At 42.2% G+C, this 18,560-nt stretch overlaps 1 protein-coding gene across 4 annotated transcripts in view; it reads right to left on the bottom strand.

The window, feature by feature from the left end:
- Positions 1-533: 533 nt before the first annotated feature.
- LOC138763110 (protein disulfide isomerase CRELD1) overlaps positions 534-18,560 on the bottom strand; it is a 69,015-nt gene continuing 50,988 nt past the window's right edge. For 3 of the 4 annotated variants that reach the window (XM_069936766.1, XM_069936767.1, XM_069936768.1), the window contains exons 7-11: positions 17,228-17,323; positions 15,937-16,020; positions 14,312-14,407; positions 12,259-12,399; positions 534-4,391 (exon numbers count right to left, since the gene is read on the bottom strand). In XM_069936766.1, the coding sequence (XP_069792867.1) occupies positions 4,171-4,391; positions 12,259-12,399; positions 14,312-14,407; positions 15,937-16,020; positions 17,228-17,323 (638 nt within the window). In that variant the 3' untranslated portion in view covers positions 534-4,170. The remainder of the gene's footprint in view (positions 4,392-12,258; positions 12,400-14,311; positions 14,408-15,936; positions 16,021-17,227; positions 17,324-18,560) is intronic. The other variant, XM_069936769.1, reaches the window with a different exon arrangement.

Genomic DNA, 18,560 nt, shown 5'->3' with positions numbered 1-18,560 from the left:
TGGATCTACTATCCCACTTCTGTTTTCAGTGGCTTACAGTCAAATTTCTTGGAGACTAAATAGTATCCTCACCAGCAGCAATTCTACCTCCACAGTGCTGAAACAGACTGTGATGGTTCTCTAAAGATGATCAACAGAAGAATGTCCTCATCAGCCACGCCAAACGCACTTTAGAGGGGAGCTAATTTACAGGAGTTACAGAAATACATGCTAATGAATGGCATTAAGTAGGTAATTGCCAATCATTGGCATGTATTTCCGTAACTCGCGTAATACAAACTCCACCTCAATCTTCTGAAATAAGGGCAAGGAGTGTTACAAAATTGTCATTATTCACTCCTACTTAATCCATGTATCTCACTGTATTCCTGTTACAGACATCATCTCTCATCAGAAGCACAGCAACAGCTTTGCTTGTTCAGGAGTAGCTTGTTGCACTCCGCTAATATCAACAGCAATTCGGATTTTTTTTTTTAAAGATCAAAGATTAAAAACACCAGTCACAAGGATATTTCGCACAAAGTGTTTATTTTTAATTTGTTAAACAATTTCAGTGCTAGCAGTTCCAAGTGTTTAAGGATTTACCCTGCCTACATCGGATACCATTTGGGTTGATCCCACTACTAAAAAAGCATATTTGGAATATCCAAGAAATATAATTTCGAAACCCATTCACCAAAAAAGGTCTCTATTTATTTACCAAATATTGATCAGAGTTCATTTCAAACCCATCTGTATCAGGTTTCCAGTGAAATACCTGGATACATTATTGAATTTGATGGTTTCATGCATTTGTAAACTAATAAATACAGACCATGTTGCATTAATCCATGTTCTAGCGGGTCCAGGTGTTCAAATAGAAGTAAAGACATCAGTTAATGGTTCTGATATTCATAAACCAATGTTTAGGGAAATGCATATACAACTGTCCGCTTGCCTAGAAGTAACAAGAGCACAAGTGGAAATGTCTAACAACCATATACACAATCATCTAGAGGTAATGCAAATCCCACACTGGAGTGATACTTGACCACTTCATTTATACAGGGTAGCAGAAATTACACATCAATAGGTTTTCAACGCTTCATCTCAGTTTTCTGTTTTGTTTTTCAATATATTTTTCAAATCCATTGTCTAAGATGTGAAGTCGTATACAACAGTCCAATATCACACTCTCCGAATTCAGGCACAAACTGTACACTCTCAGCATGAATGGTAATGAGCCAGCTCTACGATGAAAGAGCAGAGGCTCATCCCATTTTATCCCCTTGGCTGATGAAAGGAAATTTCAGTGCGGATGCGTCCAGCAGCAGTTGAACCACGTGCAATATGGGTGCAATGTTTAACTGCACCTCTGTTTAAACAAAGGATAAAGTAACCATAGTAACTTCGATGTTAACGGCCAAAATAAAATACTTCAATCTTACTTCCTTAAAATGCAGGGAAAAGAATTACTGCTTTTAAACACCAAATCTCTGCCATTCCCTTTGCACGGTGTGATTCAAAAACAAGAAGAAAACAGTTAAACATGACAACTTTGGTAACACTGCTTTATTGAGAGGACCAGATATATAAAAACATCTTTTGTGCCCAATCCCTCAAACTTATCAATCCATGAGAGCCACACCAGCATCCTACTAAAAGGGAAATTGCTTCCCATATACAGTATTTAGCATAATAAAGTGTAGACAAGTTAATGGCTAATATAACAGACTGCAGAATTCTACAAGAATGTGATGCATCATAGGCAGGGAATGTAGAAGCATTAAAATCACAGCAAAACAGTACAAATAAATAGAAAATTCCACTGAAGAAAAGCAGAAATAAAATCTGCTGGAGATACAGAGTAAAGCTGGTAATATTTGCAGAGGTGACAAGTTATCACTGTACTCTGAATCTTTGCCGTTCCTCAGAATGCTGCAAAACATTATTGCGACATTTTTTATTATTGATTGAAGCACCTAGCACTGTTTCTCATCACATTTATTTACTGCAAATAGAACTCAAACAAAATATATAACATTTTAAAATGATCAAGGCAGTGATAAAGACAATGAAGATAAGGAAATCTATACCTTTCCAAGTTTGTTGTACCTGCTACCAAGTTGCACTCAAGTGTCTTGAACTTTACAAAACTTGGCTTTGCTTTTGGTATAAAGTTACTAACTTAACACAGGTTGGTGTAATAGTAAAAACAAAAGCCAAATCAATCTTAGTATCCACTTCCCCTGCTGAAAAGTACTTGTCTACTTAGAGTGATGTCATTCATAACAGAGCAAATGTCCAAGACTTATTCCCCATAAATTCCAAACCTTCGAGTATCCATAAATATTAATCCAAGAAGTCAGTGGCAATTAAGACTTTACAAGGGAAAGCAAACAAGACATTCCCCATATGTAAAAGAAAACTTTTAAACAGTGACACTGTCATAAACTAAACTTTCTATAGTGCAAGGGTCCGTCCCAGCTTCAAGTGGTTTTGTCATAGTGTTAGTTAAGAAATGTGTCAAGTCACTCGTCTGAGTGCTGCTGGTATATGTCGCCCAGTACTATGTTGCAGGATCAGGTGGTTGGCAACTAAACCAGCTCCCCTACCTGGCCTGCCTGGAGTGGAGAGGGGCTTGACCTCCTGTAGGAGGAAAAACAAGACCAGTCAAAGGGCGGAATCTCGTCAGGTCAACGGCCATCTAGCAAAGACATGCTGTGAAGCGTGGAAAGGGCATCCCTCGCATCAAAGCGTGGTCTGGCCATTCACTGCAAAAGAACTTCCCCCAGCTGTCTTGGACCTCACCATGCTGCCGGATCTGAGAGGGGATGTCAAGAGGGTGGGTCTGGACCTGTGCAATCCCCGACTCACATAAATCCATTCACACACATGCTGTTCCTTTCTGAGGAGTGGGGTATCCTCATATCAAAACCCCACAAACTGACTGAAAGGAACCATCATCATCCTATGGGATGGATAGCTGGAAGTTAATGAACTAAAATTAGTGATTACAAATAGAAGTCTTAAAACAGTCTTTATGACATCTTGGAAAGAGGTGATGATGATCAAGTTGTTTTTATGATCAGGTGCTCTCAGTGATCTGACATGTCATCCTGTTGGGACCACAGCATCAGTTTCCAAATTGCAGGATAATTTGTGATTGCTTCCAGAAGTACATAATGCATAAATTGTTTCTGAACATTCTCTTTAACTTCACAATAAATGTGGTTCCAGCCCAACACTTGGCTCAACATGGATGCTGTAATATTGTCCACTCTTGCAACTGCATGACGACTCAGGGACATTGAGATTTCATCCTCTTCATTTCTCTGCTAGTTCAGGTTACCTACCACATGTTACACACTAAAGTAATTCCCTCCCAACCCAAACGAGGTCTCTTAGTTTTCTTATCACGTCAGTGGGTCAAGAAAAAAAAGCTTTGTACGGAACAAAATATTAACTGCACAAATCATCTCAAAGTCCTAAATACACCATTTCACTCGCCTATCGAGTTTTCCACACTGTTTTTATTTTGTGTCTGACATGTAGTATGTGCTCAATTCTCACCCACCTATAACAACTTAAGTGTGGGGTGGTGAGGGGGTGGGGGGTGGGGGAAGAGAAGAGAGAGAGAGGGAAATGAATGAGATCTATATAGTGGTCAGAAATGAAAACATCTGGAGTGGCACCAGAAAAATTACCAATCCAATGCTAATTTAGTACAAAATGGATACCAACATGTTTATTAAAACCAGGCTCAACCTGACAGAATTTGGGCATTTTTTTTTTACAACAATAAGATGTTGTTACAAATGGAAGTCTTATTTACTTGAAAAGTGACAGAACATTTCTCTGATGGATCAAGCCCATATAGCAGCTTTTCACAATAATTTATAACAGTGTTTTGCAATAAATTAGTGGATTTCTCATAAAGTTACATCATTATACAATTTATCACCAAAGAGTGCAAGCAAAAGGGTTGTTCAGATATGTACATCTGCAGCGATGCCTTCTGTACATACATCTTAGGTTTTCAAACATGCAGCTTGTGTTGAATCCATAATTTTACCTACAATTTCAGCTGGCATTCCCAACCACTAGTTCTGCCAAAGCAGTCCATTGGCCAACAAGCCTATGTTCTTTTTCTAGTCAGTCTGACTGAATTTGCCAAATTTACATTCCTCATTATTTTCCTTTAAGAAATCCATCCACAAGACGGTCTGATTTCTCTGACAGCCAGTATCCTGCAGTGGCTGCAATAGCACCGATGAAGATTGAGGTGAAGACCATATCTCCCTTTGCTGCAAGTGTTGCCAGTGCACATATAATGACTCCAAAAAACATTTGTTGTAGGACCACTATCTCATCCTCTGTGACATTGTCAAAGAGACCTTCTTCAGGAACAGCTATTTGAAGAAATGGAGAGATATTATTAGTGTGGATATTTGCACCAGTGCTGGTAGGTATCAGCCATAAAGACCATAAGAAATCAGATAGGTGCTTCAGCCCATCGAGTCTGCCCCGCCATTTAATCATGAGGTATCCAATTTTCCCACTCAGCCCCTCTCTCCATTGCCCTTGATGCCCAGGGAAATCAAGAACGTATCAATCTCTGTCTCAAATACACCCAATGACCTGGCCTTCATAATCACTTGTGGCAACAAATTCCACAGATTTACCACTCTCTGGCTGAAGAAATTCCTCCACATCTCTGTTCTAAGTGGATGCCCTTCAATCCTGAACTTTCCTACAATGGGAAACAACCTTTCCACATATACTCTGTTCACACCTTTAAACATTTGAAATGTTTCAATGTGATCCCTCCCCCACCCCACCATTCTTTTAAATTCCAACAAGTGCAGACCAAGAGCTGTCAAATACATCCTTTCATTCCCGGAGTCATCCTTGTGAACCTCCCCTGAACCCTCCCCAATGTCAGCACATCCTTTCTTAAACGAGGAGCCCAAAACTATCATACTTCAAGTGAGGGCTCACTGATGCCTTATAAAGCCTAAACATCACTTCCCTGCTACTCTTAACATGCACAATTTCTCCCAGACCTCTTTGCATCTGGTTATTTTCAATTATCCCCCCCATTAAAAAAAAAGTCTGCCCATTTTGTTTTTGAATCAAAGTCCATGACCATAACACTTTCCGATACAGGTACATGATCCTTTATCTGGACATCTAAATTCCGGAAAGCTCCAAAATCCAGCAAGTGGGGACTGGCAGTTGGGGGAGGCGGCCGAGGGACCGGGGCCGGGGGGAGGCGGCCGAGGGACCGGGGCCGGGGGGAGGCGGCCGAGGGACCGGGGCCGGGGGGAGGCGGCCGAGGGACCGGGGCCGGGGGGAGGCGGCCGAGGGACCGGGGCCGGGGGGAGGCGGCCGAGGGACCGGGGCCGGGGGGAGGCGGCCGAGGGACCGGGGCCGGGGGGAGGCGGCCGAGGGACCGGGGCCGGGGGGAGGCGGCCGAGGGACCGGGGCCGGGGGGAGGCGGCCGAGGGACCGGGGCCGGGGGGAGGCGGCCGAGGGACCGGGGCCGGGGGGAGGCGGCCGAGGGACCGGGGCCGGGGGGAGGCGGCCGAGGGACCGGGGCCGGGGGGAGGCGGCCGAGGGACCGGGGCCGGGGGGAGGCGGCCGAGGGACCGGGGCCGGGGGGAGGCGGCCGAGGGACCGGGGCCGGGGGGAGGCGGCCGTGGGACCGGGGCCGGGGGGAGGCGGCCGAGGGACTGGGGCCGGGGGGAGGCGGCCGAGGGACCGGGGCCGGGGGGAGGCGGCCGAGGGACCGGGGCCGGGGGGAGGCGGCCGAGGGACCGGGGCCGGGGGGAGGCGGCCGAGGGACCGGGGCCGGGGGGAGGCGGCCGAGGGACCGGGGCCGGGGGGAGGCGGCCGAGGGACCGGGGCCGGGGGAGGCGGCCGAGGGACCGGGGCCGGGGGGAGGCGGCCGAGGGACCGGGGCCGGGGGGAGGCGGCCGAGGGACCGGGGCCGGGGGGAGGCGGCCGAGGGACCGGGGCCGGGGGGAGGCGGCCGAGGGACCGGGGCCGGGGGGAGGCGGCCGAGGGACCGGGGCCGGTGGGGAGGCGGCCGAGGGACCGGGGCCGGGGGGAGGCGGCCGAGGGACCGGGGCCGGGGGGAGGCGGCCGAGGGACTGGCAGTAGGGGGAGGTGGCCGGGCGACTGGAAGGTCGTGGGGGTGGATATGGCAGCACAATTCGGGTGGGCTTTCTGAAATCCGGAAAATTCCGAAATTCGGAACACACTGTCCATCTAGGGTTCCAGATAATGGATCATGTACCTGTATTATATTTCATTTGCCCATTCTCTCAATCTGTCTAAGTCCTTTGCAGCCTCCGTTTCCTCTCCACTACCTGCTTTCCACCTACCTTCTTATCATCTGCAGATGTCCACACAGCCATTCATTCCATAATATACAACTTAAAAAGTCGCCCCAATACAGACCCCTGTGGAACACCACTAGCAATGGGCAGCCAATCACTGATCCCTGTATTCCAACTCTCTGCTTCCTGCCTATTTGCCAATGCTCTATCCACGCCAGTATGTATCCTGTTATACGCTTATCTTGTGGCCTCATCTGCAGCTTGTCAAAAGCCTTCTGAAAATCCAATTACACAACATCCACTGCATCTCTCTCATCTTGCCAACTTGTTACTTCTTTGAAGAATTTCAATAGATCTGTCAAGCAAGATTTTCCCTTCAAGAAAACCATGCTGGCTACACGTTAACAGGTATGATGTTGTGACCAACATGGAGTCATGGCCAAAGGATGTATGTCATTGGGAGATAAATGTCCAATACACAGTGTATTGAAAGGGTAGGCAGGTAAGCAAAGAGGGTATTTTGGCTTTGTTGGTAAGAAGTAATGTTCAATGATTAGAAAGGTGATATAAGATCATTGTGGGTTGAGTTAAGAAATGACATAGGTAAAAAGGCAATGTTGGCAGAAAAAAAAACCCTATCCACATCAACTCTATCTATTCCTCTCATAATCTTAAATATCTCTATCCTTCTACGTCCAGGAAATAAAGACCTAACCTTCTCAATCTTTCTTTGTAATTTAGATTCTGAAACCCAGGTAACATTTTTGTAAATCTCTGCATTCTCTCTAACTTGTTGATATCCTTCCTATAATTTGGTAACCACAACTGCACACAGTATTCCAAATATGGCCTCACCAATGCCTTGAACAGTCTCAACATTACCTCCCAACTCTTGTATTTTAAGCTTTGATTTATACTAAAAGCCTTCTTCACCACCCTATCCATATGAGATTCTACCTTCAGGGAATAATGAACCATTATTCATAGATCTTTCTGCTCCACTGCATTCTTCAATCCCCTCCCATTTACTACCTATGTCCTGTTTTGATGATTCCTTCCAAAGTGAAGCACTTCACACTTCTCAGCATTACTCCATCTGCCATCTTTCAGCCCACTCTGCAAAAGGATTTGGACTGCTTCGAAATCTTTGAAAATCTTCATTATCCACAGCTCCACCTACTTTAGTATCATCCGCATATTTACTAATCCAATTTACCATCCCATCATCATGTAAATGACAATGACAAACAGCAAGGGACCCAATACAGGCACACCGTTTGTTACCGGCCTCCAGTCTGACAAACAATTATCCACTACGACTTTCTGGCATCTCCCTTCCAGCCACCGTTGAATCCATTTGACTATCTCAAAGTTAATACCTAGCGCTTGAACCTTATTGAAGGTCTTATTGAAGTCCATATAGACAACATCCACTGTTTTCCCTTCATTTACATTCCTAGTCACCTCCAAAAAAATTCAACAAGATTGGCCAAACATGATCTTACATGCACAAACCCACGTTGAGTATTCCCGATCAGACCCTCTCTCCAGATACTTGTATATAATTTCTCTAAGAACACTTTCCATTAAATTACCTACCTTAGACTTTAAACTTACAGGCCAATAATTGCTAGCCTTGCTCCTCGAACCCTTTTTAAACAAAGGAACTACATTAGCAATACGCCAATCCTTCGGCACTATACCCATCTTAAATGACATTTGAAAAATCACTGTCAGTGCCGCTGCTATTTCTTCATTATCTTCTCTCAAGGTCCTGGGAAAATTCCTGTCAGGACCTGGAGACTTATCCACCTTTATATGCTTCAAAAGCTCCAGTACATACTCTTCCTTAATCACTATATTTTCCATAATTAACTTCTTTTCTTCCTTTACTCCACACATTCAACATCCTTCTCCTTATTGAATACTGAAGAACTTGTTCAAAATCTCCCCCATCTCATTTGGCTCCATACACAGTTGTCCACTCTGATTCTCTAATGTATGTATTCATCTTGCACCTTCCTCATTTCTTCCAGAAACATTCACTGCTGCTCTGCCATCTTCCCTACTCATGCCCTCTTCCAATCTCCTTTGGTCAGTTCCTCTCTCATGCCATTATGATTCCCTTTACTCTACCAAAATACCAACACATTTGACTCGATTCTCTGTTAAATCTCAAATTGAGTTCAATCATATAGTGATAACTGCCCCCTAATGGTTCTTTAATCTCAGCCAGTGGTTCTCAACTTTTATTTCCACTCACATGCTACTCATTGTGAATGGAGCTGAAGGTTGTCGAAGGTTACAAGAAGATGCAGAATTGGGCAGAAAAGTGGCAGATGGAGTTCAATCCAGATAAGTGTGAGGTGATGCATTTTGGAAGGACAAACCGGAAGGCTGAGTACAGGGTTAATGGTTGGTTACTTAAGAGTGTGGATGAACAGAGGGACCTTGAGGTTCAAATCCATACAAGGTCACTGCACAAAATGATAGGATAATTAAGAAGGCCTATGGGATGCTGGGCTTTATTAAAAGCGGGATTGAATTCAGTAGAGAGGTCATGTTATAACTGCAAATCTCTGGTGAGACCACACTTAGAGTATTGTGTTCAGTTTTGGTCACTTCATTATAGGAAGGATGTGGAAACTATGGAGAGGGTGCAGATGAAATTTACAAGGATGTTGACTGGATTGGAACACAAGTCTTATAAGGCTAGGTTAGCAGAGCTGGGACTTTGGAGCATAGAAAGTTGAGAGGAGAAGATAGAGGTCTACAAGATTATGAGAGGCATAGATAGGATGGACAGCCAGCACCTGTTTCCCAGGGCAAGATCAGCAAACACCAGAGGACATACAAAATTAAGGGAGGGAAGTTTAGGGGAGACATCAGCAGTAAATTATTATTTTTTTAAATATATATAAACACAGAGTTGTGGATGCCTGCAATGCCCTGCCAGGAATGGTGGTGGAGGCTGAAACATTGGGAGCATTTAAGAGACTCTTAGACAGATATCTGGATGAAAGAAAAAAAAAGAGGGTTTTGGGAAAGGGAGGGTTTAGTTGTTTTTAGGAAAGAATATATGGGTGGGCACCACATCGATGATTGAAGGGCCTGTATTGTGCTTCATTGTTCTATGTTCTTTACCACCTTAAGTAATCCCTTACTAACCACAGAACATCTATACCGTAGGTGCTTTGTGGTTAGTAAGGGATTATTTAAGGTATGTGAGAGGAAAGAAAAAAATTGAGAACCACTGCTCAAAGCTCTCGAGTCACCCTGGGTGCATTACACCACACCCAATCCAGTACAGCCGATCCCCTTGTGGGTTTATCAATAAGCTGCTCTAAAAAAAGCAACCTTATAGGCTTTCTAAATTCTCTCCCTTGAGATCCAGTCCCAACCTGTTTTTTGCAATCTACTTTCATGTTAGAAGCCCTCATGACTACCAGAACATTGCCCTTTGACACACCTTTTCTATTTACTGTCAACATCTCGATTATTGTTTGAAGGTCTGTATATAACTGCCAACATTGCCTTCTGTGGGTTGAGTCATTTCTTAACTCAACCCACAATGATCTTATATCACCTTTCTAATCATTGAACATTGCTTCTTACCAACAAAGCCAAAATACCCTCTATGCTTACCTGCCTACCCTTTCAATACACTGTGTATTGGACATTTAACTCTCAATGACATCCATCCTTTAGCCATGACTCCATGTTGGTCACAACATCATACCTGTTAACATGTAGCTCTACTACAAGGTTAGCTGCTTTATTTCTTATCCTGTGTGTATTTAAATACTAAACCTTTTAGCCCATTATTTATTACTTTTGACCGTGTCTCTGTTGCATTGTAACATATCCCACTGGCTGCAATTTTGCCCTATCCGCCTGTCCTTCCACACAAATTCCCTACCAGCAGTCCCTACTTGTGCGTCAACCCTCACTCTGGTCCCCAACAGCATTGGCAAACCTCCCTGCCAGGATATTGGTCCCCCTCAAGTTCAGGTGCAACCCATCCCCCTTGTACAGGTCACCCCTTCCCCATAAAAGATTCCAGTGAACCAGGAACTTGAAACCCTGCCCCTTGCATCATTTCTTCAGCCACTCATTAATGGATCCATGGCATCTGTGACATCATCCGACAGATTGAAAAGCCAACCATAGAACATTACAGCACAATACAGGCCCCTCAGCCCATGATGTTGTGCCTATCTATATAAATTTACTCCACAATCATTCTAACCCTTCCCTCCTTCACACTGATTTCATTTTTCTGACATTCATTTGCCCAAGAGTCTTTTGAGTGTCTTATTGTATCATCCCTGTATTCCAGGCACCTATTACTGCAAAAACAAATCACCCACCTCTGACATCTCCTTGAAACTTTTCTCCACTAAACTTAAGCAGATCTCCTCTGGTATTGGCTGTTGATACCCTGAGAAATAGGTGCTGGATGTCCACTTTACCTATGCATCTTGTAATCAACAAACCTCAACATTTCTCCACAAGACATTCTCTAATTCAGGCAGCATCCTAGTACATCTCCTCTGCATCCTCTCTAAAGCTTCCACATCCTTCAAGCAATGAGGCGACCAGAACTGAATGTAGTGCTCTCAGTGTGGTCTAACCAAAACTTCAGAACTACAACATTACCCTATAATGTCTCAAGCTCAAATCCCTGACTAATGAAGACCAGCATACTATTACAACCACCACAGAAACTTTGAGGGATCTATCCACTTGGACCTCCAGATCTAACTTTTCTTCTGCACCATGAATCCTCTCATTAATCTTGAACTTAGCCTTGAAATTCAATCTTACAGAGTGTATAATTTCATACTTTTCCCAAATGAACTCAATCTGCCACTTCTCTACCCAACTCTGCATCCTGTCTACATCCCATCGTAGCCTATGACAATCTTTTGCATTATCCAGAATGCTTTCAACCTTCGTGTCATCTGCAAACTTACTAATCCAACCTTCCACTTTCTCATTTAAGTCATTTACAGAAACCACGGAGCAGAAGTAATGAAAAGCCACATTAAGAGAAATTTTTAAAAAGACAATAGTTTCATTTATCTCCTTGATTTAAAGTAGAAATTGTGCATATACAAAAGATGAAAAATGTTTTATAAAAAAAACTGCAATCTGCAAGAATGATGAGGGAATTAGAAATCTTAAATATCACACCAGTTTAATTATTGAGTATGCAATTCAGAATGTTGATAGTCTTTAAATAAGTTGAAATATTTGATGATTATACAGATGAATACCACAAAAATGGGATAAACACTACAAACAATGCACTATCAAAGAATAGAGAATGATTGGAACCAGCTTATAGACCCCCCCCCCTTTTTAAACTGTCATTAGATGCCCCTCAGTATAAAATGAGTTGGGATATCCTCAATATTATTCTTGTTTTGAGTTCAGCCGGAGTATTACAGTGAAACCCTGATTTTATGTGCCCCAATTTAATGCAAATTCGGATACAACGTGATGAGCCTTTGGACTCAAGCATCGGGCTCCCAGCAGCAGAGGGGACCTCAGGCAAAATGCAAATACTGCTATTTTCGTGATGAGATTTTTATGGACTCCAACAATCACGTTATAACAGAGTTTCACTTACATGATTAAATTTATGATTGACAAACAAAAGGACACCAATGTTGTAAACTAGATAATTTTCTAACTGTTTTGTGCCATATCAAGCACGTTAGCCAAGGATTGGGAACAAGCGTAGAATAAATATCCCTTTGCTACCTTCACGAGTAGCTGAACTATATTTCCAGCATTTATTTTAGTTAGGTTTCCTTCAATGTGTTATTGATTGAAGTAATGAACACGACAAAATTGATCTATTGAAACTTTTAAAAAAAATTCTCTGCTATTGCCTTTTCAAACAGATCAAAAGAAAGGCAAAACTTACAAGACAGCTTCTCTTCAACACAAGCACCATCTTGTTTAGCGTATCCCTCAAAACATCGACAGATATAACTTCCATCTGTGTTTTTGCACTCTTGATGTGCACCATTGCAGACTGGTTTCTCATTGTTGCACTCATTGATATCTGTAACAAATGAAAGAGAGAATGAACTATTCAGAGTTTCTAAAATCTAGGATGTATGTTCCATTTCCTCTACTAATCAGTGTTCATCATTGCACAGCCTCCTTTACATCATGGTCTTCACATTGCTGAACAAATGCAGCTACTGGAATCAGGATCATTTTTGGTCCACTTCTTGGATTAACTAAGGGGGAGGCAACCAACCACTGTACAGCCCGAACTTCAAACTGGTTACAAAATAAGGACAGCCTATTCATAGGACTATTTTGTATTCTATGCTGCCATCGCTGACAGAAGTTGTCCATATTAAAATAGATAAAAAGAGAATCTGGATAATGATACCATCATATTCTGAAAGGTCTTTTCTACCCTGAAAGTCACCCAGAAAACAAAACTGATAGCTCAGGATGTCTCTCAAATATCATTTGCAGCTGTAAAAGGAAATATTTACTTGCATCTTAAATTTACTAAATGATTGTGGAGCACCAGGAAATGCGATCCGAGGCCTCACACTTGTGCCAGACCCATGAAAGAGTTAGCACTTGGTATTCTTCCTTCACACTACCCCCTTCCTGCTACACAACTCTTCCCACATATCTTTAAATTTTGTTTTGAGAGAAATAGAATAAAATATTATTTGAGAAGGCTTTTAGTATGCTGGCCTTTATCAATCATTGCATGGAATATAGGAGTTGGGAGGTGATGTTGAGATTGTATAAGACGTTGGTGCGGCCTAATTTGGAGTTCTGTGTGCAGTTCTGGTCGCCTAATTATAGGAAGGATATAAACAGAGTGGAGAGAGTGCAGAGAAGGTTTACCAGAATGTTACCTGGGTTTAAGCATCTAGAGTATAGGGAGAGATTGGACAGATTAGGTCTTTATTCTTTGGAGCGTAGAAGGTTGAGAGGGGATTTGATAGAAGTATTTAAGATTATGAAAGGGATAGACAGAGTGGATGTTGATAGACTATTTCCGTTAAGAGGAGGAAAGATTAAAACAAGAGGACATGAGTTAAGAATTAAGGGGCAGAGGTTTAGAGGTAACATGAGGGGGAACTTCTTTACTCAGAGAGTGGTAGCCGTGTGGAATGAGCTTCCGGGAGAAATAGTGGCAGCGGAGTCAATTGTATTATTTAAGAAAAGGTTGGACAGGTATATGGATTAGAAGAAGATGGAGGGTTATGGGCATTGTGCAGGGAGGTGGGACTAGAGAGGGGCATTTGGTTCGGTGCAGACTAGAAGGGCCTCATGGCCTGTTTCCGTGCTGTAAATTGTTGTTATGTTATGAGATCTTACATTCTCTGAAGATTGTAGCACACCTTACACAAGAAATCCTCTTTATATATCCTTTTATTATGTGACACTCTTGCATTTGTCTCTAGTTACTGATCAATGGAAGCAATTGTAACAAAATTAATTTGTAGTACTTCACTAAGCTTTTCCCTCTAGTAATTTTTTTTTTAAACTTGGTGTATTTTATGGGATTATGGATGTCACTGCCAAGGCCAGCAGTTAACACCCAGTCCCAAAAGCCCTGCAGAATGTGTTAGCGTTGAAATCTAGGTAGTGAAGACATTGTCACAATGCTGTTAGAATCAAACTTGCATAGCACAGACAAGCCCTCTGGCTCCACTCATCTATGCCAGCTAAGCTGAATCGTGGGAGGAAACCTGAGCCCCCCAAGGAAAAGCCACACAGATATAAGGAGAACGTACAAACTCCTTACAGGCAGCATGAGATTCGAACCTCGGTCCCAAATGCTGTAAAGGCATGGTGCCAAGTGCTACGTCAACCATGCCACCCATTTCTCTGTCCATGTTTTGAATGTACCGATTACTATACAGATTCTGAAAGCTCTCCATGGAGTCATCATTCTTCCACTCAGTGCTGCACAAATAATAGAATATTGCACTTACCCAGACATTTTGCACCCTCCATCTGATAACCTTTATTACATTTTTTACATCTACTGGGTCCAGCTCCCATACAGGTCAAACAGGCCTTGTCACAACCTGGGATTAGAACCAGAGTATCAATTAAAAACAACATTATGTGTTCGGCATAGCACACAAGCATCCAGTGCCCAGCAAAGCTACTCAATCTCCAGAAAAAAACTCCATTTATGCAGATTATTGTCCGCTGAAGACTTCATGAACAGAAATACAGAGGCTACTCTGCAAGATGCAAACCATAGCAAGTTCCTTTATGCCTCCACACTTTGTTCCTGTCATCATTGATACAGATTAATCTTGGTCTCATGTGTCTGCAAGACCTTTTTCCAGAATTCTGCAGGCTGTTTTAAATACTTCTTGGGAAACTGTAATTTGGCCATCCTTTCAATGGCTAACTGGTGGTATGCATCTTGTAGTGTAGCCTCTGCATTTCTGTTCACCAAGTCTTTTGCTGACAGCAGTCATTGAGACATCCCCACCTGCCCCCCGAAGAGTGTTTCAATCTGTTGGACATGTTTGGAGATTTTTCTTCGCTATAATGAGAATTCTCTGTCATCAGCAGTGGAGTCTTCCTTGGAAAACCAGCCCCTTTGTGATTACTGAGCTCACTGGTACACTCTTTCTTCTCAATGATGTTCTAAGCGGTTGATTTTGGTCATCCTAAGGTTTTGATTACTGTTACTGTTTAATTCTTATTTTTCAGCTTTTTTGACTTTCATTGGTACAACTCTGGTCCTCATGTAGAAAAATGGCAACTACAGACTCCAAAGGTGATCGAAAGCTTAGGAACAAGCCTAGCTCTCTTATACCTGCACCAGTGAAGCAACTACACATAGCTGAATATTCACAAACACCTGTAAAGCCAAATTTCCCAAACATTATGATTCCCAGAAATGGGGGAACTCTGTACAAAGAGTGCTCTAATTTCTACACGGTCAAACAAAAATGTATACAAATAATCTTAAATAAAATCTGGAACGTGCACTTTAATCACATGAGAATTGTTTAGATTACAAATTTAAAACTGTAGAGCACAGGGGCAAATAAAGAAATAGTGTCTGTGCCAAACATTGTGGAGGGCTCTATAGATAAAGACCACAGTGCTCGTGAGCTTGATTACATAGCAAAATGGACAGAGTAAAAAGTACACACATTTTTGACTGAGAATATCAAAATGTTTGCTGTGTGGCAACGCACAAAATTCTAGCGGTGAACCGGCCCCTCTTGTTACGTGCAGGCAGCAGGGCAGCCAATGCAAGGATGGCGTTGCATGATTGTTTCTTCCAGTACAGACTGGAAAGGTGCATGTGCGCTTGCTTCATCATGAAGTGAGTGCCGGTGTGTAAGGGACGGAACAGAATCATGCTTAAAGGCCGCGCGCAAGATTCAAATAAAACTAGTTAGTTGTGATACCTGAGCACAGTCTGCCGCTTCAGTCTTCTGCACTGCACTCATTCACAACACACTACAGCTGATTATTTTTTAGAAATATTTGTAGCAGCAAAAAGATGAAAACTGCGCAATGAAATGTACAAATAGGTGTTGGCAAAAAGGTTGAGCCAACATCACAAAGGCAACAGAACACTGACCTCTGCACTCATAAGAGCCTTCTGTATTCACACAGTACTGACCAGCCTTGCAGCTTGGCAACTCTGTGTCACACTCATCAATATCTGAATGATAGGAAAAGAGCAATGTATTAGATTTTCAACTGAACTCCAAGTAAACAGCTGAATGTTTTACTAATTGGAGTTAAACCTTCTCCTAAGAAATACCTCCTGAAATCCATAGACAAAATGTTTATGTGCATTGAATTTGATTTGTTTTTTTTGTGATTGTTCATGCTGGTTCCTTGTATATTTTATTATCATTTATAATGGATTAATTGGCTGTAAAAGTCAAGAATTAAAAACCAACACAGATTTGTGGTGCAAGTTGTAGTAAATTGATTTATTATGCTTGCATTGGCTCCAGATAAAAAAAAAATGATCCAATAGAAATCCTACTCTGTCTCATAGCCCAACTCATTTGGTCCCTTCAATATGCACTGGATTCTATTTCATCATGTGACAGCAACTATCCAACAGAATATCTAATCGGATGCTTGCGGATAATAATGGGCTTCAAGGTCTGAACAGACTAGTGAAAATATGCCAGATGCCAAGAAATGAAAAGTTACATTTTGTAGAAAAAGTTAAAAAAAAAACGATGTTTGAAACTACATTCTAAAGGAGTCCAAAAGCCAGAACTGGGAGTTCAAATAAGTGGTTTACTGAAAATGGCAGGGAAAGTAAAGAAGAAAATTGGCAGATGCCGAGATCTGGTGCAGTACTCAAAAGTGCTGGAGAAATTCAGCTAGTCATGGAGCATCCATAGAAAGTAAAAGGCAGCTGACATTTTGGGGCTGATCACTTTTTCAGGAGTGCTGAAAATGAAGTACAAAACATTGACTGCCTTTTACTTTCTGAGGATGTTGCATGAGCTGCTGAGTTTCTCCAGCACTTGTGTGCACTGCTGGGTTTGTTGAGAAAGTGGTTAAAGGATAATGTGGTATCCTGGGATTTATTAATAAATACCTAGAGGTCAAGGGGAAGATTGCTATAATGAAAATTATTAAACAGTGATTCATCCACAATTGCAGTGTTCTGCCAATTTAGATAACATATGAAGCATAACATATGGATCCCTATCCTGTGCCACTGGATTCATTATTGTCAAAGTGCAAACCAGGACAGAAGGAGCAAGATAATATCCTCTTTACTGGTTAACCAATTATTTTAAGTGTTCTGGTGCATTTTCAATGCTTTACCATTTTAACAATTAAAAAAAAAAATTACATAGAAAAAACAAGGCACAAGAATCCCAAGATTAAGTGATTACCTATACACTTATCTTCATGAAAGAACCAACCGACTTTGCAGTCTTGACATTTATAATCCTCAGGACCTGTGCACTTCTTGCAAGATTTGTAGCATTCTGCAATACATCAATAGAACACATCACCAGTTTGCTTTTAACCAGAATTCATTCAAAATGAGGAGCTTTAAATTAACATGCAAGTGTTAGCATAACACATGCAACGAGGAAAATGTCATCTGATATCAAGAGGACACTACTTTTAAAGCTGTGTCAGTTCATTATCTCTCCAAGCTTGTTGCTCCAAGAGTCATTGGCAACTAACAATTTGATTTTTTGGACCTCAGTAACTACCTTTATTTTCAAATTACACACAGAACATTATAGCTACAAGGCTGTGGTGACCTCTATAAACCTACTTAAAAAACAAAATTTTCCCGACCACGTAACCTTGTATTTTATTTTCATCCTTGAGCCTGTCCAAGAATCTTTTAGATGCCCCTATTGTACCAGCTTCCACCACCACCCCTGGAAACGCATTTCAGGCACCTACTACTCTGAGTAAAACTAATGTCTCCACTAAACTTTCCTCCCCTTACTTTTCATAGATGTACTCTGGTGTTTGCTACATTTGGTTGTCCTCTCATAAATGCCTCTCATAATCATGTGAACCTCTATTAAGTCAACTTCATACCAAGGAAAAAACCCTCATTCTGCCAACTTTGCCTCACAAGATACATTCTCCAATCCAGGTAACATCCTGGAAAAATATCCGCTGCATTCTCCCCACAGCTTCCACATCCTTCCTGTAATGAGGCAACCAGAATTGAACAAAATATTCCAAGTGTGGTCTAAGCAGAGTTTGATAGAGCTGCAACATTATCTCATGACTTTTGAACTCAATTCTCAAACTAATGAAGGCCAGTATACCATTAGCCTTCTTAACTACCCTATCATCCTGTGTGGCAACCTTGAGAGATCTGTGAATTTGGACCCCAAGGTCCCTCTGTTCTTCCACTCTGTTAAGAACCTTGCCATTAACCATGTACTCTGCCTTCAAGTTTGACTTTCTAAAATGCATCACTTCATAGTGATCTGGATGGAACTCCAACTGCCACTTTTCCACCCAACTCTGCTTCCTGTCCATATCTTGTTGCAAACTACTACAACCTTCTACATTATCCACAACACCTCCAACCTTTGTCATCTGCAAACTTACTGATCCATCCTTCTACTTCTTCATCCAGGTAATTTATAAAAATCACAAAGAGCAGGGGTCCTAGTCAATGACTTTCAGGCAAAAACATTCCATCCATTACTACTCTCTATTTTCTGTAGGCAAGCCAATTCTGAATTG

The sequence above is a fragment of the Narcine bancroftii genome, chromosome 5 (assembly GCF_036971445.1).
Source record: "Narcine bancroftii isolate sNarBan1 chromosome 5, sNarBan1.hap1, whole genome shotgun sequence".
Lineage (NCBI taxonomy): Eukaryota > Metazoa > Chordata > Chondrichthyes > Torpediniformes > Narcinidae > Narcine > Narcine bancroftii.
Note: the sequence above shows the minus strand (reverse complement) of the source record. Positions and strands in the feature narration are given on the sequence as shown.